This window comes from Rhamphochromis longiceps, linkage group LG9 (genome assembly GCF_057381845.1).
Source record: "Rhamphochromis longiceps isolate RC_006_pf linkage group LG9, R_longiceps_female_GT1.1, whole genome shotgun sequence".
Taxonomy (NCBI): Eukaryota; Metazoa; Chordata; class Actinopteri; order Cichliformes; family Cichlidae; genus Rhamphochromis; species Rhamphochromis longiceps.
This window is the reverse complement of record NC_140565.1, coordinates 34,656,591-34,669,153: the sequence shown is the minus strand read 5'-3', so window position 1 is coordinate 34,669,153 and position 12,563 is coordinate 34,656,591. Positions and strand designations below refer to the sequence as shown.

Sequence of the window (12,563 nt, the reverse complement as noted above, 5' to 3'; positions counted from 1 at the left end):
TGTTTCCACACAGGTGCTCTGCCTGTTGTAATTGAGCAGTTACCATCCATTCATGCTCTGTGGAGTGTGCACACCCAGCTGATCCTGATTTTGTTACAAGCTGTCATGAGGAAAAGGTCTAAGTGACTCTGAAAAGGGGGCATTTATGTGACGAGCGTCACTGTCAGCTTCTGGCTCAGCTGCTTTCAGCAGGAATATAGATGGAGCTTCTGGGTTTTAAAACTGAATTCTTTCAGTTGCCACCAGGGGGCGATGCCTGCAGTTGGAGAAAGACTATAAAGTCTACACAAAAGCCTTTCCCTGACTTGAACTCTGTAAACTGCTCAGTTTGTCACCTCAGTCGCTCATTTTGGGTCATATTGAAGGAAAAAAGAATCCATTTTTATAAATTTTATTTTAAGGTTCAGGAAAGAGGATTATCTGGGATCAGCCAATGAGCACTTGATTTCTCAGTAAGACCCGCCCATCTCTCGTATTGATGGGAAATATGAGTAATACAAAACTCCAGCATTCACAACAGGACTTAAGAAACTATAGTGGGTGACATCAGTGTGGCTGCATCAGGTCAAATTCAGATTTCACATTCAGATTGTCACGGCTAACGGGGTGAGCCGTGTAGAGGAAATAAATGAGGATACACTCACATAAGACACGGACCTTCACAATAAAACAGGAAACAATTCACGAGGACGCAGACTTGACACCAAACTAAATCTACACTAAACACGAGGGCACAAGACACAAAACCTAAGAACAAAACCCTAAACCAGAATAAATTGAAACATAGGATATAATATTCAAAACAAGATAACAAAAGAATCAGAAGTCATAATACAGAAGAATACTAAAACATAAGGAACTGAATGAAATGACCTAGAACCGTAACACAGATTCATTACATCACAGATCCATTGCTGAGCAAAATTATGTGACAAACAAGAAAACCTCCATAAAAACTGGAGCGGGTTTAAAAAGACTTTAAGGCAACCAATAAAATAAACAAATTCGTCTTTCATAGCATCTGTATTCCGGGACAATTTAAGCTACCGGTAGGAGTTTTCACCGTCACCATCCTGGTGTTTGAACTGGAAATGCAGACTGAACACTGAATGCTCATTGGCTGATGGAATATTGTTTCCTTTTTGACAAAATAACCGCCTAAAACACAATGTTGTGTTTACAAATACTGAGCTCTTAAAATCAAAAGAAAACAGTTTCCTTGAGGTTACAGGAAGTGAGGAGTCGCCCCCTGCTGGCAATTAACAAGAATGCAGAATTAAGTCACTTCAGTTTTGGGATCTGTAAGCTCCAACTTGGCGCTACTGTATTGTGGTATTGACTAATTTTTGCGGCCACACTCAAGAGGCCATTCGAGGAACAGAGTCAGCATGAGGCTGTCGTTATGAAAGCAAATGCACGTTTCGAGTTCAGTGGTTTCCAAACTGCAGATGCACTGGTTTACAAAAACCTGGGGAAAAAAGGCGATGAGTCATCGTTCTGCATACACTCGGCAAATCTGCAACTTCATGTGCGGCGAAGAGAACGATTCAGGCCTGAACGCTTGATTTCTGCGGTTAGGGGTCGAGGGTGACGGTGTTGTTCTGTAGGTGGGGCTGGTTTGGTGGTAAGAGTCACTTCAGATCAATTGTTGACCCCACCCCCTCCCCAATGTAAGGGGCACTTTCATTGTTTCTATAGATGCTACAGAAACCAGCTGGCTCTCCACAGAGAGAAATGATTGGTTCATTAATCATAGTTACTGGCAGGAAGTTTATGGCAGCAATTATGATAACATTTTTTAAGCACACAAATCACTCGATCCAGCCTCTGAATGGTGAAGATGTCTTAGTTTAACTTTCCCAGTTTGCTGTTACAATAAAGTCTAAGTTGTATTTTTTGTGTGTGGCTGCTATATGACTTTATTATGACTATATTTGCATAGCTAGATTATTAAAATAAAAGACACATGATTAATTTGCATAAAAATGGAACTAAACCACATTAAATGACTTTACAGTGAACAACAGCAGGTGATATGATCAGGAAAATGTACCCTTAGTGTTAGTTACAAAGAAATCCCAACTTTGGTTGTGTATAGTTTATGTTGGCCTGTTAGTTATACAGATCTGAGTTTAAACCCAGAGTGGAAAACATGCTCCACCTATAAGTGTGTAATCCAAACTACTGGAAAGATTTTCAAAGTGTGAAAGCTGCTTTGAAGAATTGAATATCTTCAAATTTTCAATCAAATTAATTATTAATGCTGGTTTCTGGTAGCAACAATAAAGCTACACGTGAAGGTTTTGCAGCTCCACTGAGGACTGTAAAAACATGTAATATGAAATTAACATCGCCTTGAAATTAAGATACCGTCATTAGATGTGAACCTTTAATTCTAAACGATGCACGAAAGTCAGCTTTTTCCCTACTGGTTTTACTGGTTGGTACCACGTATGATCAAACTGGGCTTTATGTTGGTCAGGGTTAAACTGCAACAATGAGTCATATCCTGTCTGGTTTCCATTTGATGCCATGAACGAGAGGAACTGAGTGACACACCGAGGACATGGCACACTCTGAAGGAAGCTCCCATCTTTAAGCATTCTCTGCTCTAAATGTCATCATAATTTACAAATGAAACATTTGTTTTTTATTTAATAAGCCTTTCAACTACAGATTAAGACCATAAATTCATCAGGAGAGCATTCACTGAGGTCAGAGATCAAGTTGAGCAGCAGGCTCGTTTTCTCATAGATTTCCATACCAAATGACTCGCCCCCTGCTGGACATCAGGAGGGTAGCAGTTCTAAGGCACTTTCAGCTAGTTATCTAGTTAATTTCAGACTTCAGATGATAACTGCTTCCATTGTGGATAGATTTTTTAGTTGAGTGCAGGGGCTGACATTAAATGTGAATCCAGATGTACTTTAGGACGCTTTACTGACTTTCGAAGTTAGAGGCTATAGCTGTGGGTTTTTGGCCCGTCGCCCGTGCACCAGCTCCACGCTGGCGTCCGCCTCAGGCCCCAGACGCCAGGCCAACATGACAGCTATTACTTCACACCCAAAACTCAACCCACCCCCCTTATCCTCACCTCACACCCGTCTATTTTTACCGTGGGAGGCGGCTGCTGGTGTTGAGAGACGTTGAGCTGGCGGACACGCTGCTGTTGTCAGGGGAATAAGTGGGTTCAAGAGGTCATCAATGGAGGTGCGGCGCTGCTGATGTCCACGTTGTGTGTGCGTGCTGTTCTGAGAGATGAAATAAAAATTAGTGTGTGTTGTGTGGAGGAGGTGCACGATGTAAGGGTACAAACTGCGGTGCTGAAGTGGAGTTTTAGTACGTGTTTGTGCTTTAGAAGTGTTTGTGTGTGATCAAGTGTGTTCTGGATTTGTGCCCAACCACAGTGGCGCCACTATGACAAGCTGCTGTTTGAGGTGGACACACACACACACAAATACACTCATGAACCGCTGTGATATTAGAATACAGCGATTGTGTTTTTCTGAAGGCAAACCGTGTTATTTCCCATGGGGCCTTGCTCCTGAGGACAGTCATTTGATTTTTGCATCCCATGAGGCATTGCTGTGGGACTCAGAGCTGCTCTGCAGCCACCAGCTGCAGTGCCGTTGTGTTTTAATTGTGTTCACGTTGAACCAAAGTGAGTCAATAAGCTTTGTGTTTGTTGTGTGTTGTTGCTGAGTTGTTGTTGTGGATTTGTGTGAGCTTTAAAGTCATGTCTGTTAAACCTCTGAAGTCCAAGTCATCATAGTTGGTAACCCAATCCTCGCCCTATATTTTGGAGAATTGCGTTTTGGAAAGAAAAAGTGATTCATGTCAGTCAGAATAATTATTTTCTTTATTTCATGATTATCAAAATGTTGGGAGAACAAATCAATAAAAACAATATTCTGATTTGTTCTTATATATTATGACCAAAGTTAGGACCTTTATTTTTTTATATTAGCTTTTGAGGCAACAGAGAAAAACCCAACAATCATATGACCCCCTATGAGCAGCACTTTGGCGACAGTGGGAAGGAAAAACTCCCTTTTAACAGGAAGAAACCTCCGGCAGAACCAGGCTCAGGGAGGGGCGGGGCCATCTGCTGCGACCAGTTGGGGTGACAGAATGAAGTCAGAATAAAAGACATGCTGTGGAACTCTTCTGAGTTTATCCTTTTGGAATTTCCTCTTCCTAGCCCCTCTTTCAAAATAAAAGCCTTTAGGACAGGCAGTGGCATATGTTTAACTGGACAGCTCAACTGAAAGAGAGAAAAAATGAGGGAAGAATGGCGGAGATGGACAAATGTGGAAAGAGGGAGAGAAAAAATAAAACCGGGGTAGATTATAGACAGGAAGACAGATCCCGTGGTGGGTGTGGGAGGTATAATGATATTACCGGTATGGTGGCCTGGGAAGTCCATAACAGCAGGTCTATCATTACCCCATAATTAGCTTCTGGCTCTGTGGCGGCGGCGGCGGTGAGGGGACATTTGCGTTGTTTGTCAATTGGTAACAGTATTATCTCGCCGCCTGCCACAACGCTCCAGCAACATCATTACAGCCGGCACTCAATCAACAATTACCCCGCCGCTCAAACAAGTTTCAGCTGGAGTTTGGGCCGCTTTCACACAGGGAGTATGTTCCTTCTGCCAAATTACAATAATTATGATTCATTTATAGCTGTGATTGACAGCTGAGTGAGGTCTCATGAAGTCTCTCCCACCTCATCGAGCGCGGTGTGCTGAACGTGGCAGGTGAAGCTGATATTTAACATGTACTGTTGCCTTCTGACAGTTTGGAAAGTTACTGCTCCCCATTATATGATGATTAGACAAGAGTGGGCCTTTCCTCCCATCGCCGCTGTTAATGGCATATTAATTTGCTGTATTGAATGTGGCAGGCATTGGAGGGGAGCGCTGAAACACACATGCTAACTCGACACAGCCTTTCAGTTCACTTCATCTTTATTTAAGCCCTAATGGGAAATCAGTGAAAGGTATTTAAAAAAAAACGGCACATGTAAAATCACTTCAGCATGTTGTGGCAAAAAGAGACATTTTTACACTTACATTTCAGCCGTTTAGCTGACACACTCCAGAGAGACTCACAATGAGAGAACAAGTCATAAAAGCCTCGGTTCCTCGATCACCAGCGTCACACTGAAGTCATTTCCATTTTACATTTGAGCTGCTGCTTTTATCCGCACTGACTAGGAGCTGAAAATCACAGAAAAGTATACTAAATTGACTCTCTCGCAGTTCTCTTTTGTTCTCTGTGCTAAATTTTGACCTCTGTCCAGCCAACAAACTTTACAAGACTATTTGCAAATTTAAGGTTGTTGCAGGTAAAATATCTGACTGTTTATCCCATCCAGGCTGTTTATCAAGAGCTTTGTAACACAAATTCAAGAACTATCATTTAGAATAGAATAGAATAGAATTCAACTTTATTGTCACTGCACATGTCACAGGTACAAGACAACGAAATGCAGTTTGCATCCATCCAGAAGTGCTTAAACTATACATATATAGAGAAACTATAAAGAATATGAAATAAAAAGCTATAGAGAAATGTGAACTATGCAGGTTATAAACAGTTGTAGAATTAAAAATTATCGTATGTACAGAATGATTATTTAGACAGTAGTGCAGTTAAGATAAGTGAGATATGTGGATAATTCCTACAGAGGCTATATAAAGTGCTAGTGGTTGTGTGTGTATGTTCAGTCCATGAGTTTAACGTGGGTCAGATGTCAGGAGGCAGAGTTCAGGAGTCTGACAGCTGTGGGGAAGAAGCTGTTCCGGTACCTGGTGGTCTTAGTCCGGAGGCTCCTGTGGCGCCTCCCAGAGGGCAGGAGGGTGAAGAGTCCATGTGATGGGTGACTGGGGTCTGGTTGCTTTTGTGAACAATTTCACCTGATGACAAGCAACCTTCAGCAACCAGCTGCCAAACAGTTGGGGACTGGGTGCTGGTAGGGAGTTGGTGACTGGTCACTAGGCCTGGGTGACTGGGGCCTTTATAAAGTCACATATCAAGGTTGAAACACCTGGGAGGAGCTGATGGTTGATCTGTTCAACTGTATTAAAATATCTGATTCTTTATCACGAGTATCTAAATGACTTATTTAACATAAAGTTTAAAACACAGACAAAAATATTTCAGGTTGTACAATCTGCTCTTTTAGATTTTTTTTTAACATAATACGCTTGATAATTCAGCTTCTCTCCTCAGCTTTGTTGGCTGTGCTGCTCACTCTCCTGGTTGCCAGTCTCTGCCAAACAAACCACTTCCATGTTGTCTAGATAGTTGTGTTTGGTATGTTTTCTCTCCAAAAGATACTCCCGAGTGCTTCTTTTGATCAGCTACCATTCCTTCTGAAGGACACACACAGGAAACAAACTAAATCATCTGTGACAAGTAACCAGACATTTTTTCCCAGGCAAAGCAGTTGGGTTTAATACAGTATCATGCTGGTGTATATAGCAGTATACCAGGAGCAACTATAGTAAATTATGGGATTATGGGACCGTTTCCACTTTTACAGGTGTAGCTCGAAGCTAAAGTTATATTGAAAACTTGGAGTACTTCTACTTCTTGTTGGGAATCCCTCTATAATGTACAACAGGCTACGTAAGAAGACAGCATGACCCAGATATAGTAGCAGGAGTCACTCCCACATTTGATGCCACTAGTCTTGATTTCTCCACACAGTGTGGGCTTTGTACTGAACTCTGATTCAAATGTAAAGTGTTTATTGTCTGATGGGAAATCTTCTCAGTCCTTAACCTGTTCACGTTATTCAGCTTGTTCATCATGTGCACCATCCTGACAAACTGTTGCTTCATGGCCATGTCCGAGCCGGAGTACTGGGCCAAATACCTGGAGTAAGTACACCTGGGATCTTTTCTTTCTTCTTCATCAGCCACAGGTGATTTATGTAAATTTACATTTAATCAATGATATTACTGGATATGCATTTCTTTCAAGTCATAGTAGCTATTGCAAAGTAATTCGAGGTAACAGAGGTAAATGGTTTGCAAATTTTAGTGTGTTTGTGTCAGTCGCAGACCCTTAAACTAATATGCTGTTAATGTTCAAAGTGCACTTAAGATGCTGCTGAATCGAAAAGTAAAAGCACGTCTTTGATGCTTTGGGACTGAATTCCATTTATTTCAATAGGACAGTTTTTTAAACTAAAGCTACCTTTGCAGCACATTCAGGGATCATTGGAAAAATGCATATTTTTGGTGAACAGACCCTTTAATGTACAGTAGTTCATCGCTGGCTTCCAGCTGTGGAGGCTGCTGCTGCTGCAGCTACTCGGTCAGGCCTAACGTGACAGACTCTCTGCGCTCCTGCCTGTCTTTGTACGGTTGAATTGTCACGAGTCGGGTCAAACTTGTTTCTGGGGACAAAATAAATAAGTGAAGGATGTGTGGTGGAGAGTTTTATGAATATTTATTCTGGCTCTCTCTTCCACTCGTCCGGCTTTCTTTTCTTCATTTTGTCTTTCTTTGTCCTTCACTTCTTCCACATCCGTAACTTTCTCTTTCTTTCTGCCCTGCTCTTCGTCTGGACAAGCATTTGTCGTATTTTCTTCCTTTACCTTGTTACTGTCCAGTTCTGTGCCCTCATCCTTCCTCTTTTTTCTCTTTTTGTGATCCTTTCTTTTATTTTTGCTGTTTCTTTTCTATCCTTTTCATTTTGTTTCATCGCAACATGACTCCCTTCCCCTCCAATACTGATAAACGTTATCATCCCTCATTCAGGTACACCTTCACAGGTATCTACACGTTTGAGTCTCTCATTAAGATCCTGGCCAGAGGTTTCTGTGTGGGACCGTTCACCTTCCTGAGGGACCCCTGGAACTGGCTCGACTTCAGCGTCATTGTCATGGCGTGAGTCAAACACACACACTCACACACACACACATAGTATTATATAAAAGCTCAAAAGATTTAAAGTGAGAGTTGTTATAAATGAATGCCATGAACAGCTGTAATTAATCAGTAAACTTCCTGCATACTGCAGTACAGAGAGAGGGTCTCAATGCTGTGACCACCCCTTGCCTTTTAAAGAGCACCAGTTCTCCTGAGTATACTTTCACACAGTATTTTGTCTGAACTTAGTTCTTTATGACTCTGCCTGGATGTTTGGGCTCTTTGTGCTACTCTAGAATAAATTTGGGACCAATCAAATGCCTTCCTGATGGATTTGCATGTGGTTACGTGTACAGTTTGTTCTCAGTGACTGTAGAACAGCTGCAGATGGAGGTCAGCGTCTTCATGAATAACTCTTCGATTGTGATTGTGAACCTGCACGAAAAACTGCAAATCGTGTTTACATTTACTGAAACCACTGAAACTCATAGGTAGTCTACTGAATGGACCAAAAAGTCACAGGGTTTTATCTGTGGAACGCGAAAAGCACCGGGCAACATTTTGTCCCTCGGTGTTTCTTAAATTATATGAGAATGAAAACAAAAAAAATTGCAACTAGAGTTTGTCTGTTGAAATTAAGGTTGAAATTTGGTATCAGTGACACCACACAAACTACACAAAGCTCCTTTGAAGTCAGCATAGCCATAATCGGCAACTTCTGGGACTTAAAGTGTAGCCAACGTTCAAGTACCAACAGCCGCAGTTCCTCCAGTGGCCACTCGAGGCTCCAAAGGTGAATCATGTTAAAATGTTCAGATTTACATAATAAACACATTTACAGCCTGTTCCAATTTTTTTTCTATGAGGATGATATTTTTAAAGTCAAATTATTTCAACTTAGTTAAGGCTTAAAGTTTGAATTATTAGGGGCGTGGCCTTTTTGACTGACAGGTAAATGGTGACACAGGCGGCTGCTAGGCTTCACCTCAGCTAATTGGGGTTCTTGAACTGGAGCTGTGGAAGCCCTAACCCTGCTTCAGCCAAAGACCAGTGGGCCTTACTATGGCTATATCTCCATCATCTGATCACTAATATGCAGGTTCTGGTTGCAAATGATATTATCAGTATAAAATGGAAAGTCCCATTTCCAAGGTGCTGTGGTAACTGTTTCATGTGGTGATCAGAAAAACAAGCAATGGGTTGTGAAAGTTGAATGCACTCTGTGACGATCGGCTGATGTGACAGTGGCAGCAGGACCGCGTGATGAAATAGCAGAACACCAGTCATCCACCTGCCGTTCAAAGTGTGGCACCACCGGAGTCTAAACCTCAGTTCTTACATGAAAGTTTGAGTTTGAGCAACAGCAGCATCACAGATGAAGTTCAGCTTGTGTTTTTAGAAAAACGCTCCTATTGCACACGGATATTTTAGCAAGTTCATTTTCACAAAATCAAGAAAGAAAGATGACAGAAGAAAGAAGAAAATACAACAGAAGAAAACTGCTTGGATATAAAAGAAGCAGATTGAGGCGGTGGGCTGGTAAAACATGGCCTTGCTGGATACACAATTTAAAACTCAAACAATAAAAGATGACCAGGAAATTGTAGTGATTCTGCTATTTCATGCTTTTAATGGAATAGAAAAATAAATAAATCTGCAGAAATGACCAGAGTTAATCAGACAGCATTTTCCTTTTTTGAAGAGAGGCTCAGAGCTGCAGAGCAGCGTGGATGACGTGACTCTGTTGTTGTTCTGAGCGGATTAATGCTGCGGAATTAAAGAATAAAGGCGTGTCTCACACGAACTTAGATATATGTTCAGTTTCCAAAGCTAAGCAGAAGACACATTTGCAAAGTAAGGAGAAAGTCTGACTTTGTGCTGCCAGTTCAAACTCTACGCCGTTAATAAGCATAAGCCTGACCGGCGACGACTATCGCTGCTTCTTGAGCTTCTTCTTCACTGGGAACAAATGACATAGTACATTACACTTATTTACTGATTCTTATGCTCGTCTCTTTTACGTTCCTCAGCAAAATATACTTGTCACTACTAAATCAGCTTCTACAGCCAGAATATTTACACGACTAATAAACTGAAACTTCTTATGATGATGATCACACACAGCCTGTATCGTTTTACTGAAAGTAGCCTTAGAGACGTGGTTTCCTCTCTCAGAGTAAAAACTGCACCTCCTTCTGCACCAGACGTTATCGGCTTCTTCTCCAAGCTTCACGAAGCTCAGCTTTGAGGTTCGGGTGTAATTGTACAGACGAGCAGACAAACATACATGGAGGACTAGCATGACATCCTGAAAGGGGACAGTTTCCCTATTTAGGCTTACTATTGAAAACTTAATTATACTTTATAACTATATAGTTGTGTAACATTTTAAAAGCTGGACGGGGCTAAAGCATCTACTTCCACTCCTGCAGAGGTGGGGTGACTGGAAAAGTGGTGGAGCCATTTTTAAGGGGGTGAACAAGCTCAGCCTGTACACACTATGCTTTTTCAATTGATTTTAAACAATGAGTCCTCCTAATACTTTAAAGATTCACTGTGAGCCTCTTTTTTTCAGCCCTGTAAGTGGACTCAGTGACAGATTCACTGGAGTCAAAGAATCTGTGATTTCTGTTTTTTCACCCTCTCCTGAGGGCTGCTTATCAGCAGCTCGTTAGAGACAAAAAGATTCGTCTTCCTCGATTCTCTTTTGCTTTTTGACGCTTTTCTAAACAACCTTGAGATTTCTTTTCACACTGAGGTCATTTTCATCTGACCAATCCGACACGCACTCTGATGAAATGTTTTGTGAAGCCATTATCTCTGACTCTGGACTTCATCTGTTTTCTTTTGCTAAAGGACAGAGTCGTGGGTGCTGGAGGAATATTGGCTGCACTTTTTGTGGATACAAATGAGCGTTCACCACTCGGGCATTTAATTAGAGAGATTTGGAGAATGAGAGTTGGAACAACCAAATTAATTTTGCTCTCTTTATAGTCTTCGCGCTTGTGTTCTGCAGGTCTTTTTCATTTATTTCATGGAATGCGTTGCACTTGCATACACACCACAAAGGAGAATTTCTTAAGACTTCCTGCACTTGCTAGTATAGGATTTTGTTTTAAATCTTAGGTTGGATTTTTTTCTTATGATGGTGAATATTTTAACACGACCACAGTATGAGTAAATGATGGCTTGTTTTGTTGTGCAGGTTATTGTTTGGGGTTCGTTTTTAAACTTAACTTGAGAACACCCTTCTCTTTCTAAAACACATTTTTCACGTATACTAAAAAAATTTTTTTTGTAGGAAAGACATCACAATAACAGAGGTGACATAAATACCGTCACCAATATTGACTGCATACTTGTTTTAAATTGGGGAAATAAAAATTAAAATCTTTCAAATAAACATCAACAGCAAGAAACAATAAAAGGCACAAAAGAAATGTCGCCAACAAAAGAGACAGCAGATCCAAAGCGAGATGAGTGAATATTTTATTGGCTGGATGCTACTTTTAGTGAATAAAGCCATTTTACCGTGTTTTCATAGAACAAAAAAACAGTGAAGTGGTTTCCTCAGTGACACTCTTGCATTTCCCAAATTACAGGTTTAAAAAGCACGAGGCTTCTCAAACCCCTCAGCACATAATCGACTGTCAAACCATCAATTCAAGTCAAGAAAAAGACTCCAAAGCTCTGAGCCTCTTATTCCTCTTAACAATGTTGGTGACGCCCGCTCTGTGAACGACATCCTGCCGCTTTGTTTCACAAAGAAAAAGAGCATGACCCATCCACATCGGCAATTGACTGACTGATGGAAAATCGCTGCAGTTTGGTTTGCTTTGTTATGAGGTGGTGATCAATCAGAGAGTCGATTAGCAGTAGGCCTGCGGCGAGGGTCGCCGGCGGGTAGATGAACAGTCAGAACGAAGCGATCGGATCAACAGATGATCCTGAGGCTCGGCTCGCGGGTTACAGTGTGGTGTAATGAAGCGCCGTCACCCCTGCCGTGCACACTGTAAATTGAAACATTTCATGAAGGTGCCCTCAGATGATGGGATGCCAAGTCTGTCGAGTCACATAGTACAACCCTGATGAGCTCCCATGAAATCCCCCAAAATGGTCTCACTTAAAGGAGAAACTCCCCATTAAATACAAAGATGATCCGAATTCCTGTCAGCGAGTCAGAGGGTTTAAGAAAACGCAGCTGTTGTCTGGATTACATTCACTGATTCGACCATGTAAGGGAAGTGAAGTCCTTGGCATTCCAGAGCAGGAACACGTGAACATTTAAGTGTATAATCATACATTTTGAAGACAGTCCTAGAGTTATTGGAAGAGTTGATGTAATTTTTTCTTAGTGCATCAACTATAAAGTTAAGAGAAAGAAATTATAGTTGGAGCTGGAGCTGTGAACTTTCAAGCTCTGGACTCAACCAGACTAGCTTTGCATGATTCACAGTTCAAAATAATCCTTATTTATCTTACGCAGTGCCTAAGTGCAGCTCTTTAGCTCATCTCTGTCTGAAACAAGCCAGTTGACTCCAGCCCCTTTTTGTAGAAACAACTTCCCTCTGATTGGCTGCCTATGGTGACTGTAATGGGGATATCCCTCCAAGTGTTTGTGAAGCCAGTCTTCTGGCTCTCAGGTGTTACCTGAAACATTCAGTCATGATTAGCATGA

General features: G+C 41.4%; 1 protein-coding gene across 1 annotated transcript in view; it reads left to right on the top strand.

Annotated features, from left to right (window-relative positions):
• The window catches only part of LOC146662752 (sodium channel protein type 3 subunit alpha-like), a 279,350-nt gene that overhangs the window by 73,092 nt on the left and 193,695 nt on the right, over positions 1 to 12,563 (top strand). The window contains exons 5-6 of the mRNA XM_085419328.1: positions 6,800 to 6,889; positions 7,775 to 7,903. Of these exons, the coding sequence (XP_085275454.1) occupies positions 6,800 to 6,889; positions 7,775 to 7,903 (219 nt within the window). The remainder of the gene's footprint in view (positions 1 to 6,799; positions 6,890 to 7,774; positions 7,904 to 12,563) is intronic.